This window comes from Lagopus leucura, unplaced genomic scaffold (genome assembly GCF_019238085.1).
Source record: "Lagopus leucura isolate 7727_CA_CO unplaced genomic scaffold, USGS_WTPT01 Super-Scaffold_100043, whole genome shotgun sequence".
Taxonomy (NCBI): Eukaryota; Metazoa; Chordata; class Aves; order Galliformes; family Phasianidae; genus Lagopus; species Lagopus leucura.
The window spans coordinates 2085977-2101056 of record NW_024962290.1 but is presented as its reverse complement, the minus strand read 5'-3'; the positions used below and the strand labels follow the sequence as shown (position 1 = coordinate 2101056).

Sequence of the window (15080 nt, the reverse complement as noted above, 5' to 3'; positions counted from 1 at the left end):
GACTCTATGTGGGGCTGTGTTCTGACTCTATGTGGGGCTGTGTTCTGCTCTGTTGTCTCGTTGTCAAACGTTAATCTGCTGATTTCATTTTTGTGTCTAGAATAACATTGCAATGCTGCTGGAAGCCAATTACCGAGAAAGATTACTGACAGTATACAACGAAGTGAAGAAAAGGCTGGACTATCAGGTGGCTCTGCAGAACTTAAAGCGTCAGAAAGAGCAAGATCACATGGTTCAGTGGGTGGAGAAGAGCGTTATTCAGAGCATCACGCCTCAGCAGGTATTGGTGTTTGCTGTTGGCTTTCATCTGTGTTATGTTTTAGCCTGTAAGCATTTTGCTGTCCAGTCCTTCTGAGTCAAAAAATGCCAGATGATCTGGGTGGCTTGCGGGCACAGCAGTGATGCGTTCTGCTGCTGTGTGAGAGCTAACAGCTCTCCCACATGTAGATACAAGGTGTCTGTGCTGGCTGTGAAGTGAGCAAGTCGTTGATTTTGTTTACTCTTGCAGCACAGAGCTAACCCTGCAGTAAGGGCACACCAGGGAACTGTCTTCTAAAAGTCCCTCTCTAAGAGCAGGATGGCTGAAGATCCCCAGATGGACTCTGGATGCCCTTTCTTTAAGGAATGAACCTGATAACAATGAAATATGTACAGGCAGAGCTAGAAATATGGCAGATCACTGCTTGGATATGAATCTCGCCTTATAAGCTACATAGCATTGTACCTTTCAGTCTGTAACTCATTTTGAATGTCTAAAGGGAAAATAAAAAGTGCACTACGTACGTGCTTTGCTTGTTTAGCTTCTCTACATAAAGGCTTTGTACTGAAAATGTTTTGTTTTTCTTTTGCAGCAAAAGGAGAGCATTGCAAAGTGCATTTTGGACCTGAAGGCACTTTCAAAGAGCGCCCAGGTGGCGGCGTAGCCACGTAGCACCTGATTCCTCTGAGGTGTCCCATTACTTGTTGGAAACTCTGATTGTAAAATGTCATTAAAACCAACCAACAAAAATATTCGCTGTCTTTGACTGTGATTTCTGTATGTGTGTGTTTGCAGTAGATGATAGTGGGGCATTACTTCCAACCACAGCTTTGTTTTGTTCCTGGTTCAGTTGCTAACCTTTCTGGAGATGAGATGCTGACTCTCACTGTGGTGCTGACACACTGGTGAATTTTGTTTTAATTCAGAACTACCTGTACAAATGCCCTATGGTTATTTTTGTTAACGTGTTTTAAAATCACAATGGCTGCTGGTCTTCCCACTCACCCAATGAGATGCTTGGAGCTGGTGTCCTCAGTTCATAGGCAAACAAACAAACAAAGAAGTAACAAAGCTTTAAATAATTACAAAAGCTTCTTATTCTGCAGAGAAGAGAATATGACTGGCAGGAAACATCAGAAGATGATAAAGCTCAGCTTCTGCTGAATTTACCAGCATACAGATTAGAACAGTAGGATTGATAAGTGTGCCCTGGAGGGACTGATGCACCTTTTGTACATGGACTTTTACATCCTTTTTCACTACAACAGCTCAGAGAAAAAGGTGTTCTTTGGAGGTGAGGCACTCCTAAAGGCAGAAGTCGCCCACCTTCAGGTAAAGGTGACTTTTTTTTTCTCCCCCTGGCATTTCCTGGCAGTAAAGGTTCCTCATCGTTTCCTGTTTAAAAAGAAAAAAAAAAAAAGTGAAGTTACTCAACTTCCACATTGATGTCTCATTTGAGTTGAAGCTTACTGGTGCTCTCACAAGCTGGACACAAAGTCTTGTGTTCTTTTCACAAAGGCAGCACGTAGTGCTGTGCAAGCAGTGCCAACACTACTGGAGTTTCCAACAGGCAGCTGTTGCACGGTGTGAGGTAAGGTGAAGCTGTACCTCAACATTGCTTCTGCTATTGCAAATGCAATGGACTTTGAGATCTGACATGGGGATTGGAGCTGGCTGTTGGGGTATGCAAGAGAAAAAGGTGACAGTAACAGTGAGGACAGTTTATTTTGTGTTGTGAGCAATAGCTGGATGTTGTTTGCAGTGTGTAGTTTGAAAACCATATAATGAGAGACCAGGCTGGGAATAGCCCAGTAAAACTCTATTTCCCCATCTTCACGCTTGCACCTCCTGAATTTGAGAATAATGTTTTAATTTGGAACTTCCTGTGAGTGTAACTTGAGAAAAAATTGTTCCTTCAGGTTTTTCCTATCCGTGCTTCTGATACAGAAGCTCAGAAGCTTCTTTCATGAAGTTCACTCTGTTTTAGCTATATGGTGCTGGGGATATTTTTTAGTCCAATATGAAATACACCCCATCATTTCGAGAGGAGACTCTGTGCTTAACAAGGGTGCTGGGTGTGTGTGCTCTTGGAGGCAGGAGTGAGATGTTGAGAAGCCAGGCTCGTGCTCTGTTTATTGCCAGATTTCCTGCTGTGGTTTCATGCGAGTTTGTGTAAGAAGCCCAAAACACTGACACAAGTGAAATCGAGCCTGAGGTGTGAATGAGAACGCTGGGTTTGTGTTGTGTACGTGTGTGTAAATGCAGCTGTCCTCTCATCTTTAGGTTCTCTTGCTGTTCACCGGTGTTTGGAGAGAATGGGAAGTTCCTCCTCAAAATCAAAACCAGGTATTTCATTTGATTATTGCTATTATTTTTTAAGGAGTTCCATCAGATCCAGTGCTCTCGGCTACATCACTGCTTTCCTGGCTCAGAAAGGGTTGTTGGGGGGCAGCTTTGTGGATAAACGTATTTGGGGAAGTACTGCACAGCTTCCAAAGGCTGCTGGGGAGCAGTGGTGGTGTGGATCACTGCTGTTTTTCTGCCTGGTGTTTCCACTTTCAGCCCTCTAGTACAGAAATGTTATGCTTACAACACTTCTTGCAGTCATTCTTGAATAGGTTCACACTTCCAGGAGGTGGTTTGCTTGTTACTTGTAATAGTACTTGTAATAGAAATATTAACACATTTAAACTCTTTTTCTAATTATTTTCAGTTGCACCAGTGCCCATTTCCACCACTGTCACAGTACATACCACTGTACAGACCTCTACTGCTGCCTTACCAGACTCAGAAGGCGAATCCTTGTTTGACAAGTAAATGCTACACCTTTATTTCTGAACTTTGAACACCAAGTTCCTTGAAACGACAAGCCCTTTCTATAGGGAAGAAGTTACACATAATGTCCCATGTTTTTACAAGTTGGCTTAGAATTTCCTAGCCTGTGCTCAAGGTACTCAGTAATTCTTACTGCAGGTATCTTGTAATCTCCTGGGGCTTGGCAATAGGATGTTTGATAACCTTGGTTGAATTTGAAAGCTACTCATTCTTTGATATTTCTGTAAGAATGTGATTCTGACTCTGTTTCCTGTGCATCAACAGCCCTGACATATCCTACTTCGCATTGGCCTTTATCTCTGGCATCCTGTCAACTCTTCTGGTGGTTGCAGTTGTCTGCCTCATCAGGAAAAGTAAGTGGCACAGTCAAGGAAATGCCAGCAGCATGGTTCTTGGGTTTCCAAATTGCTTGGTTTGCAGTGAAGATTGCAACAGATTTCAGGTCGGATTGCCCAGCTGTCAGCTGAGAGGGAACTGTACAATTGGCTGGTGGAATATCACAGCCAATTCCTCTTTCTGTGGTACAAAGGACAAGAAAGCATAACTCAGTGCCTTGCAGTGAAGGGGGAGGGGAGGAATAAATTGTCTTGCATGCAGGGCAGTCTGACCCACTGGGTCCTAATTGCTCCCTAGTTCTGTAATTAAAACATCCTGGTTGTGAGTCTTGACAAAGAGCAGGAGTTCTGTTCTGTTACCTTTAAACAACCATCAGGGAGAGCAGTGTGGACTAAGAACTTGTTCCAAAGATAACAGCTGCACCACCCGGCTAATCCCACTCTGCTCTCCTCCTTTCTAGGGTATAAGAGATCCCAAGAAAACCTACAAGAACAAATTCCCTCCAAGACACAACGTGAGGAATCTGCTGAAAACATCCAGGTAAAGGTCAAAACTACAATTCCTGGGGCTGCTCAGTTTCCATGGCGTTGAGGTCAAAATCGAAGCAGGACATTTGTCCTGAGATGTTACATTTGCGCTTTCTCTGATATTTATAACCTCTCATATCCCAGAATGAGGTTTTTTATGCCTCTGTGGTCATCAAGCCCCAACCGAAAGCAGCGCCTGTGTGACAGTGGAATTTGACACATGAACACCTGCACCTTGTGCATGCTGGATGCCATGGGATTGGTGCACGGAGGACGGCGGTGCTCTGCGAGGTATCCAGGCTGCAGTACATAACATCAGCTAAATTCATAGCTAGGAGGGGAAAACAGCATCTCCAACTCTACAACTCTCGCCAACACTGGGGACAAATTGCTTTGTACACCACCTTCCCTCATCTGGAGCAATCCTGGTGACACAGCTTGTTGCACAGTTTCCGTGTGGGTTTCCGCTTTTGCTTGGAACTGCTGAGGAGAACTGAAAAACAGAAGTGTTTCTCTGCACCTGTCCACATCTGTGCCCTTATTTCCCTGTTCAGTCACTGGCTGCAGCATTTTTGATAAGAGCGCCCAACGCTTTGATTGAAGCACTGAATTACATCATGATGCACCGCTGCGGGGCAGCACCGAGCAGCCGCCGGAAACACCGGAGCAAAGTTTGATCCGCGTTATTCTAAGGTGTAACGTTTTGTGCTTTCTGTTCGTTTGTTTTCGCCTGCTGAAAGCAATCGGTTCCATCTACTGACAGCGGTCACGTCGCCAAGCTGTGATGCACTCGTGCAGTGACTTCCTTTGCCAGCTGCTTTGTGAAGGGTGGGACCGGGTAACGGGGTGGGTTTGGGCAGCAGCAAGGATTACATCAGATGTTGAACTAAGATCTCTGATCTTTGTTAAAGGAGCAGGCACTGTGTTTATGTAGCTTACTGAGCTACAGAACAGAATGATGCACTCCCCTTTGTTTTTTTTTTCCTAGACCACTTTTACCGTGCAAAGATGGAGGAAAAAGAGACTTGCCTTTAATTGCCTGTGTTCAGTTTAACTCCCTGAAACTCAGCTGTGCTATAGCATCTACTGCAGTTTTGGAGCTGTTGGGACACCTGCTAAAACAGAGCAGGGATTTCATGCAGCCCGTTGACTTTGCATAAAATCCACTTAATATTTATTATCCTTAATGGAAGCATGGCAGCACTGAGTGCAGCACAAGCTGACCAGACTTCATCTGATCATCGAAATGGACAGGAGATGATGGGTGTAAGAGGAGGCAGTGAGGACATCCTGCACCGCAAGCATTTATCCTGTTTCTCAGTGCACCCAGACAGTTGTTATGGGAGGGGGGAAAAAAAAGGACAAAATTAATCTTAACCCTTTTCTGTATTTTGAAACGACATGATACAGACATAAGACATGTATGTAGTGACCCAGGGGGTGGGGACAGGTCCTGGTGAAGTCTTTCATTTGCAGATGGAGGTCTCATGCGATGCTGTGACTGCACTTGTGCTGCTGGAGCGAAACGTCGGTGCAGGTGTGGTTATGTGCAAGTAAAGAGAAAGCAAAATGCTGACCAAAAGACTTGTTGTGCTTGAGTTAAAGCTAGAAACTAGCAAGAACTGTTGCATTATTTCTTACTGCCTGTGGATTGGAGCTGGAAGTAAAAAGTCCATCTTGGTAACTGTGCTTTGGGTCATAGTCTGCCAAGCAACACTCAAGTCAGTAAACATGAACCAGAAGGTGCTCTTAAAGGCAGGTGCTTACCTGAGAAGGTCAGGGCTTGGTACAGCAACAACCAAGCCAGATTTACTGGGTTATAATAATATAAAAGTTTGCAAATTAACTTTGGAGCTTAATGTCATATGGGAATCAGTGTGTGAGGAGCTTGCTCTTATCGCCAGCTTGTGTCAGGCAGCAGATGAACAGGACGTGTTTTTCCCATGAGTTCCTGAAAGCATTTTATCAGTGGTCTGGTGTGTGCTGGTGGGTCAACGTTCATTCTGTGTCTATGACAGCTGCTGTGTTTAATCTGTAAGAGCTGAGTCTGGCTTCGGGCTTTTTTCTGCATAGGATGTAGGTCCTTAAAATTAAAAGGTAAGTGGTTTTGAACTTCTTTATCTTGCAAGCATAGACAATGGGGTTTATGGCAGAATTGGCATGAGACAACAAGATTCCCAAGAAGATCCAAGGCTTAGGAATCTTATATTCAGGGTGAAAGTACAAAATGCAGTTCATGATGCACAGAGGCAACCAGGACACAGCAAACAGGAACAGAACGAGTGCCAGAGATTTGGCTTTCCTGAACTCCTTCCCATAGAACACTCCCACCCCCCTCCCGTTGGTTGCTCCTTGACTTAGCTTTGTCCTGATGATGTAAAATACTGCCACGTAGAGAGCACACATGGTGCTCAGAGGGATAAGAGTCCACGTGAAGAATGAAAAATACACCATGTAATCCATCCTCATCACAGAGATAAATTCACACGTGTGATAGCGGGCGCTTCTTCGTTTGTTCCATCCAAACATTGGGGTTAATCCCACCAGCAGGGACAGAGACCAGCACAGCCCCAGCGCCCACCAAATCCTTCTCTCTGTAGACATTATTTTATATCTGTTGAGGAAGAAAATCGAGGCCACATTGAACAGAAGTGTTTTAAAATACTTATGGATGATTTCAGTAACTCATGTTCAAAAACTCAAGGTTTATTATGATCAACCAGCTTGCTTTTTTTTCTTTTTTTTTTTTTTTTTTTGGAAGGAAAACCTTGTTTTGTTATGAGCCATAACTCTTCACTGTAACAGTCATGAAAGACGAACTATGTTTAACTTCCCTTCTTTGTGGCTGGCTGCTGTTTTATTTCTTGTTTCATTAAGATCTCAGTGCTCCTTGACACACTGCCACAGGTTGCCCAAGGAGGCTGTGGATGCCCCATCCCTGCAGGCATTCAAGGCCAGGCTGGATGTGGCCCTGGGCAGCCTGGGCTGCTGGTTGGTGACCTGCACACAGCAGGGTGGTTGGAACTGGATGAGCATTGTGCTCCTTTGCAACCCAGGTCATTCTGTGATACTACTTGTATTTCCACTGCTAGTGATCCTATTCTATTTCTCAGCTTCCTTGCATGCACCTTACTCTTTATGTTGGTTCATTCTATTTGTAAGGCCAAAGTGCTTTTTCACTTTTCAACATACAAGTCTTCTCCCCACAAAAACATGTTTCTTTTATGCCTGCAGTTATGCTTTCTGTATGTCTTTCCATTCAAACCTAGAAAAGGAAAGCCTTCATAAATCTTCATTATTTTCAGGCGACAGTAAAAGCGAACGTATTTAAAAGATTACCCTCAGAAACCCAAAGAAATCTGTAGTGCATTTGGCATCTGCATAACAACCCATTGAACCATGAGCTCACCTGATGGGCAGCTTCACACGCAGGTAGCGGTCGATGGCGATGGCCAGCAAGGAAAGGATGGAGGCTTGGGTGAAGACCACCATGAGGCAGCAGAGGAAGAGGCAGAAATGGAACGGGATGCTGACATGCAGACTGACCAACACGGCCAGCGGGATGACGACCAACCCCACTGCAATGTCAGCCAGCGCCAGGGAGGCGATGAAGTACATGGTGGTGTTGTGGAAGGCTGCATTCAGCTTCACCGCCCAGACCACCGGGATGTTCCCCAGGGCAGCGAGCAGAGCCACCAGGCACTCAGTGCCAATGTAGATCGCATCCGTGCTGCCCATCACCTGGCTGATGTTGAGGGTTCCATTGGTGGGGCTGCTGCTGGCTGGGCAGTCGGGTGGGCACATGGGTGCCGGCGGTCTCTGTGGCACCCGCAGTGCTGCTGTGGGTTGTCTCTGTGCTTCCCCGGTGTGTGAATGTCCTCCAGAACTTCACATCCTCAGCGCTCAGCAGTAAATCAGCTGTTGCCCGTCCCAGAGTTCAGGAAACATTCTTCGTTTTGGACACCGCTGCTCACCGCAGCCTTTCCCAAACTCTGTAGCTTTCACGTTCTTTAGAAAGGTGTTTGGAAATGGAAAAAAGAAAAGGAAAAAAAAAGGGAAAGCTCTCCTAGGGCTGCTCACCAGCAACCCAAAACCAAATGTGACCAGTAGAAGGAAGCAGATAAGGCAGTTTTAGAAGTGAGAGACCTGTACTCGGAACTGAGTGTGCAATGCTGCCTCTATCAATGCGGGTAATCGCTCTGTGGTCGCTTTAGGAAATGATGCAGCTTATAGGGTGCTTTGCTGCATTCCAGACCTTCCTCGGTGTGGCATTACTATAGTGAGTGATGTTTACAAGCAGGAGCCCTCAGTTCCAGTAGAAGCCCATGGGACCACCAACTCAACCTTGTTGTTGGCCTGCCCCAGGGTGGTTGGTGCCAAAAGGCCTCCTTGTACAATCAAAAGGGACAGCAAGGCCAGGGTTAGGTCATGGAACACAGAACAGACAGCGGGCAGCACAGGGCTGTGTATGTGGAAAGCATTGCCTCCAGCCACAGCAACCTTATCTCTGCCATCTCTGGCATAGCCAAGGAAGTGAAGTTGGCAAGAGGCAGAGTCAGAAATAAAGAAGACTTCTTCAATTCTCTTCTGTGAAATGGGCTGGCTTCCTTGAAACGTGTAAGTACCCCAAGCTCCCCGAATGGAAGGTGTGTTGTTGCCATTACTGCTGAGGAAAATGCAAAGAGGAACCTCTCTGGAGTGGTCCCAGTCTGCACATGGGCTTGGGACTGGTTTTCTAACAGGAGCTGACAGCTGTGGGCACAGCAGATGAATGCCAGCAGTGGCATGTGCTGGGTTTGCAGCCTGAATTGCTTCTCCAATCAGCTGGTGCTGTGCAGCTGTGAGCAGGGGACAAACACATCCTGGTGGTTGGGTATGAGCTGCTGCGTCACCTCTGTGGCTGACCTCCTCCTCATGTCTCCTGCTGCCCAGGCTGTCGGGGCCTTAGCGGAGCCACCCTCCTCTGGTGTCAGCTGCAAACAGACAAAAAAACACTCAGTGCTGCATGGGACCGAAGCGAAAGGTTTGTTTTAAGCCATCCATTCTGCCTCATGGCTGTGAAAAATGATCCTCACCTCACATGGGTACCCAGGGCACACTGCACAGGAGGCTCCTTTCGGATGCTGTGGAGAAACAGCAAGGCTTTGTGCTTTCTAAAGGCACACCATAGCACATCACCTTTCAGTGATGGTGCTGCATAACACCGTTTGGGGTTTTCCATCCCCAATGGCAGCCCAGGGCAGCGCTGTCAAACCCATCTGAACTGCACCTGCCCCAGCTGGGGCCAAACCGGGCCGCTTCCACCCCCACACATCCCTGTTTCTGTAGGGAAGGTGAAGGGTGCGTTCATTTCCAGATGCTTCCTGCAGCAGCAGCATCTGTTTCCTGCCCAGAGCTCTACACCCTGCCAGGGAGACGAGTGGTGCTCCTGCCCAGGGCCAGGCTGTATGGGGGCACACAGTGTGTATGTACTGCTATGGCACATCATCCTTCTGCTAGTTGATGTGGTTGGAGTGTTCGGACCCCTTTGCTGCTAAATATGGTGCATTGTGTTTTATAAAGGTAGCTGGGATCTGAAGCAGCCTTCCTGCACTGATGAAACTGGCAGCAGGAGAAGCTCTGTGCAAGAAACATTGGGGTCGGCTACACAGGATCCCCTTCTTGTTCCCCCACTACCCTGCAGCCCCATGCAGGATAAGCTCACGCTGAGCCCTGCAGAAACTCAGCCCTGGCTTTGCTGCTGCACAGAAAGCATCTGGAGTAGGTTTGTGAGCCAGCAATCTAAGGCTTTGTTTGAGATTAGGATTCAGACGTGTATTTTTAGATCCTGCTATTTAGCTGGAGCCTGCAGAGCTCTGAGCAGTGCCCAGGGCCCACACTGGGTGCTGGGACGGCTCTGGTGCAGCAGAGCTCAGGGATGTTGCAGTGCGATGGGGTTAAACTGCACCTCGGAGCCCGGTCCCAGAACTGAATGGATTTGCCATTTAAAGGCTGCAGTCAGAGCTTGTTTCTTGGATGGCTCCGGCGAAAGGCTTCCAGCTATTCCCTGAGGACCCTCCTACATCCTGGTGAGATAAGGATCAGGAAGGGAATGGTCTAACTGCAATCTCAGCAGCGGCTCTGAGCACAGATTTGCTTTTCACATTGGGGGTGGAGGAGAGAAGAGACTTTACAGAAAAACAAGTATTTCTAAGTGACAATCACATCCAGAAAAAAACAACAACAACAAAACAAGACAACCAACGACAATGATCTTAGCATGTGACAACAATACCAGCAGCCTCTTTGTCCTGGCAGGGCAGTGCAATGCTGCAGGGCAGCCAGCAGCACTGCCCAAGCTGGGCTGGGCTGGGCTGGGCTCTGTCCTGCTGTGCCCCTGAGCCCCTTGTGCTGCTCATGGTTCTCTTTCCCTTCTTCTTGACTGCTTTCCCTTTTCATTAAATGCCACGTTAAACTGCCTGCCCTGTTTCTTCCTGTCTCTTTCCAATGTCCTGTTTGAAGTGTGGAGCCAATTAAGATGGAGCCCTGCAGTGGGTCTGGTGGTTGGAACCAGGATTGTGTGCCATGGGGAGCGTGACTGTGATACAACCTTGCCCGTGTCCCCTGCTTGCAGCTGTCCTCTGCTGGGGATGTGGAGAACCCAAGGACTGCTGTCCCTCCTGGTTTCCCTGCCCTTAGAAAAAGGGAAGGCAAAGCAGCGAGAGGATGTGAATGTGAAGCGGGGTCACATCTGGCTTAACAGAGAGCGATTGTGGTCTGGAGAATAACGAGCAGAATGAGATTCTGGCATTGAGAACAAATCACATCACTGCTCCATGCTTCAGCATCCCTGCCCTTCAGAAGAGGATGGAGATTTGACTTTCCTGGGCTCTCTGGGAGCTGGGCAGGGCTGGGCACCTTGCTCCCTGGGCACAGCTGGAACATCCCAGCCAGGAGCATGCAGCTCCACCTGTGCCCTTGGAGGCAGATGCAGTTACAAATACTGTCAGTATTTCTCACTTATGGGAAAACCTGAAGGAAATGCTAAGCTGACCCTGCCTGCAATGTGCAGCCCAATCACTAACCTCAGTAACAAACTGTGCTGAAGACAGAGTCCCTGAATGCTTCTTAGTTTTGACTGCAGCTCCATCTGCAGCTGTCCTGGGTGAGCATGGATGTTATCAAGGTGCACATCAATGCTGCAGGCACACTGTAGGAGGCCCTCCAGCAATGCAGTGTAAGCATGGATCAGACAGGCATTGCTCCCTGTTGAACAGCACAAGCTGCCTTCCTGCTCCCCGAGCGAAATCCTGAAATTCAGACAAATGACTGAAGGCAGAGCTTCTTCAATCCAACGTGAAGCTCAGGGCAGGGCCATTTGCTATCATTTTAAACTCTATTATCACTCTCTGAGCAGCTGTCCTTGCTCCATCACTGTGGCTGCAGTTCAGTTGCTCTCTGCTCTTCCAGCTCCCTGTGATTGACCAAATTTCACCCTCCTCTCCAGCCCCACCTGACAGGTTTGGGCCTCACTGTTTTACAGCATGGTTTGTGCCCCTCTGTGCAGGTGAGTGCTCTGCAATGGGGAATGCCTCTGTGCAAATTATTTATAAAACGTGACTCAGCTCTGAGTGCCACTCACAGGTCAGTGCAGCAGTGGCATGACTACGTAAGTTATTAAGGGGGGAGGTTACATTTCCCCTGCGTGGTTTCTAAGTGCTGTTTTCCTGCCTTTAGCTCTCTAATCAAAGCAAGGCGTTATTTATAGCACGGCCACTTCTTTCTGGGTAAGCCCAGAGTGGCCCTGATGGCTTAAAGGGATTGACTTGAGACTGACGTGGGTGCAGCAAACAGCAGGGTTGGGTCCTGCAGTCGCAGTGCTGCACAGGTGGAGTTCAGAACCCATGCTGTGATGGGGCAAGGTTTGCCCCACGCTGTGGCACAGCTGCAGGGCTGCAGGCGGAGCCGTGCCCTGCAGGAAGGAAGCACTGCTTGCACCTCGTTATTTTTAATTCGCTTCTGTTTGGACTCAGCCCTTTCCATGATGTGTAGCAGGAATCGAGGCCTCCTTTGTTTTTGTGATTAACTCAGGAAAAAAAATGGGTTTCATTTTTCTTTACTGCCTATTTGCAGCGGAACACGCAAGCGGATCTCTTGATGGAGTGGAAAGCTCAGCTGTCCCCTTCCCACCCATTGCCACCACTACAGCCCTGATCTGTAGGTACATCATTCTTCAGCACTGCCCTCAGTGCTCAGCGTCTGAGTCCCATAACCATACATCAGGATTTGCCCACGAATTAGGCTGGCGCCAGAGGAATGGCGATGCACTCATTCTCCAGCAGAAGGGAATATAAAGTGAGCAGCACTCAACGTGCTGCTGGCTGGATAACAGCAGAACATTTGTTACTGGAGAACGAGATGTAGGGCCCATCTGGTGCAGCTGTGCAGCACCTCGGTGAGGCAAGGAGCTGCAGTGTGCTGGGATGGTGCTCTCAGCGGGCACCCATGGCACAGCTGCTGTGTTTTGTGCTGAAGCAGATGGGGGACAGTGAGATGCAGCCATGGTGCTTCCATCCCCTCGGCTCCTCGCTGCTTCTGCTGTGCTCTGTGGGTGTGGGGTGGGTGGGATGGAGGTGCTGAGCTCAGCTCTGTTCGCTCTGTAGGCAGGAAATGAGCTCAAGCCATGCTCACAGAGCTCCATGTGCTCACTGCAGCCCAGCCAATGCTTGGTGTCCTCATCCCCTGCGAGTTTCATTTGCGGAGGAAATCCTGTGCCAGGGCAGCCAGAGGCCACCAAATGTGCAGACAGCACATGTGAGGGCAAACCACAGTGGTGCAGGCTCCTTGGTTAACCGAGGCAAAGATTTTAATAGGTTCTCAGAATAGGGAGGCCTCTCTGACACATGGCCCACCTCAGTGGTGGGCGCAGGGGGCTGCAGGAGCCTCCCAGTGCTGCTGGTGACCCTGCGCCTACCGGCACCTGCAGCATCTTGGAGCCTGAATCTGCAGCACCCTGCAGCCAGCATCTGTGCTGCTGGGCATGGAGGCTTCACTCCAATTTGGTGCTTCGCAGTGTACACAGCTGCAGCTGTCATCAGTGAGCACCTCAAGCTCCTCCTCCCTGCTGCGCCTCGATCCTGGCCCTCAAGCTGCCGGCTCTGCTCTCCGCCTTCACACTCAATGCAAGGTGTGGACCAGGGCTGCTATGACTAGGGCTGAGCTTGAGAGGCCCTTACAGAGAGAGGAGATCCCAGAGCAGCTGCCACCTGTGGGATCTGGATGAGGTGAGCCCAAGGAGCAGCACTGCCTTTCTGCAGAACCACACAGATCGCTGCTGGCACCGCTCGCCTGTGCAAGCTCCAAGGAAACATCCCTGCAGCCCTCCTGGCACCGCACAGCCCTGCTGCTGCTTGTTCCCGCATGAAGCCGTGGCCTCCAGACCTCCTGCTGCCACCAGCACTGCAACACTGACATTGTGCAGGTGCCAGCAGCAGGAGGCTGGTGCTGCGTTGACACACGCGGTCACAGTGCAGGTCACCATGCGTGGAGCAGTCATGGTGACACCTGAAGAACCGCACGGAGGACATTTCTGAGCAATGAGAGGAGCGATATTAGTCACTCTCTTTCTGAATCAAGCCTCAGTGGAAGAAACCAGTAGGCAAGCCAGGTCATCTGCTTGTGATGAGGCCTCCTGGTAGAGCAGCATGACGTGACCAAGTGCCAGCATGACAACGTCCCCATGCTGCTCTGTATGACTGGGTCCCAGGGGCTGTATTGTGTGCTGGGAGACCCCCGCCGGAGTGGCAGCAGGACACGTCCCTGCTTCCATGGCACAGAGCCCTGCCTGAACCCCACAGCGCCCACAGAAGCAGCACTGCCTGCAGCCGTCAGCAAGAACCGGCCCGCCTGGTGTGCAGCACTGCACCACAAACACAGGCGACAGCTGATGGAACAGGCTGATATCTCTGTGGTTTCTGTAACTCTAGCAGTGCAGGTGAAGTTTTCTGATATTACGGGAGCTCCAAGAATTGGCCCCAGTTACCCCACAGGATTGGCAAGTGTTCTGGCATCACTGAGTGCACAAGCCCCAATGCATGTCCTGCGCTGCTCGGGTCACTGCTGAGTGCTGTGCCTGTTAATGCTGAGCAGAGAAGAGCCCTGCAGCCCCACCAGCATTTCCCAGCAGCACGGCCACAGTTTGCAGCAGCACAGAGCAGCACCATCCATGAGCACTGACACAGCACAGGCTGCCTGCAGCTCCGTGCTGCCCATCTGCTGAGCTTCCCGCATCGTCTGCAACTGTTTTATCGCTGCTCCTCTCTATTACCAAACACTGGATGGGAGATGGGCTATTTTAAAAAGCATCTGCTGTTATTTATGCAAACACTTTTCCTTCCAAAGGCCAAGCAGAGGAAAGTGCTGAAAGCCAAAACCCCCCCAGATGTTTCTAGGATGCAGCTAGGTTGCTCTTCAGCTGACATGTGGGTGTGAGTGCCGCTTGCCACCAACAGACACAGCAGATGAACTTTTGACGTTTGCCACTCTCTGCGCTCCTTGGCCATGGTACAGCTGTTGCCAGAGGTGAGGTGTAAGCGTCCCATCACGCCCAGCACCCTCACCTGCCATACAGAAGGGCAAAGCCCCAGCACAGAACCTCACAGAACACCCAGCCCTGCTCGGGCAGTTTCCAGCCCTGGGTCAGTACAGAAATCTGGTGAGGTGACAACAGCTGATGTTGTCATGGATCCCTTTTTGCTGCCAGTTTGGTGGTGGCTGTGATGTGCTGCTCCTCTCACAGTGCTCTTTATTTTGGGGTGCAACACGTTTTTTCTCAGCCTGGGCTGTGAGTGGGCACAGCTGCTCCGTGCTCCCTCTTGCTCAGCGTTTCCTTTACCATTAATGCAAAGCGATGGCCTTTCTGGAGGAAAAATACCTCCTCTTTAAGAAGAAGCATAAAGCTGCCACTGAGCCTGTGGCCAGGAAACAAGCAGGATATGGAGAGAACAGGCGAGGGGAGCTCTGCTACCCCACGTGGGCTCCAGGCAGCGAGGATCCTGCAGCCCTGCTCAGCTCCCTCTGAGCTGTGTGGGATACATGAGGCAATCCTGTGATTCTATCAGCCAGGAATCCAGGCTTGTTACGTG

At 49.3% G+C, this 15080-nt stretch overlaps 3 protein-coding genes across 3 annotated transcripts in view; 2 read left to right on the top strand and 1 right to left on the bottom strand.

Annotated features, from left to right (window-relative positions):
- ATP5PB (ATP synthase peripheral stalk-membrane subunit b) overlaps nt 1-1011 on the top strand; it is a 3986-nt gene extending 2975 nt beyond the window's left edge. The window contains exons 6-7 of the mRNA XM_042884284.1: nt 101-280; nt 852-1011. Of these exons, the coding sequence (XP_042740218.1) occupies nt 101-280; nt 852-923 (252 nt within the window). The 3' untranslated portion in view covers nt 924-1011. The remainder of the gene's footprint in view (nt 1-100; nt 281-851) is intronic.
- A 1535-nt stretch (nt 1012-2546) lies between these two features.
- LOC122187102 (transmembrane protein C1orf162 homolog) lies at nt 2547-4772 on the top strand. Its single transcript, XM_042884351.1, has 5 exons — nt 2547-2605; nt 2973-3072; nt 3359-3447; nt 3891-3970; nt 4102-4772. The coding sequence occupies exons 1-5, from the start codon at nt 2575-2577 to the stop codon at nt 4159-4161; spliced, it is 360 nt and encodes a 119-aa protein (XP_042740285.1). The 5' UTR covers nt 2547-2574; the 3' UTR covers nt 4162-4772.
- A 581-nt stretch (nt 4773-5353) lies between these two features.
- ADORA3 (adenosine A3 receptor) lies at nt 5354-8127 on the bottom strand. The gene is made up of 2 exons (XM_042884349.1): nt 7367-8127; nt 5354-6571 (listed from the first exon to the last, which is right to left on the bottom strand). The coding sequence occupies exons 1-2, from the start codon at nt 7759-7761 to the stop codon at nt 5956-5958; spliced, it is 1011 nt and encodes a 336-aa protein (XP_042740283.1). The 5' UTR covers nt 7762-8127; the 3' UTR covers nt 5354-5955.
- Between the last annotated feature and the right edge of the window lie 6953 nt (nt 8128-15080).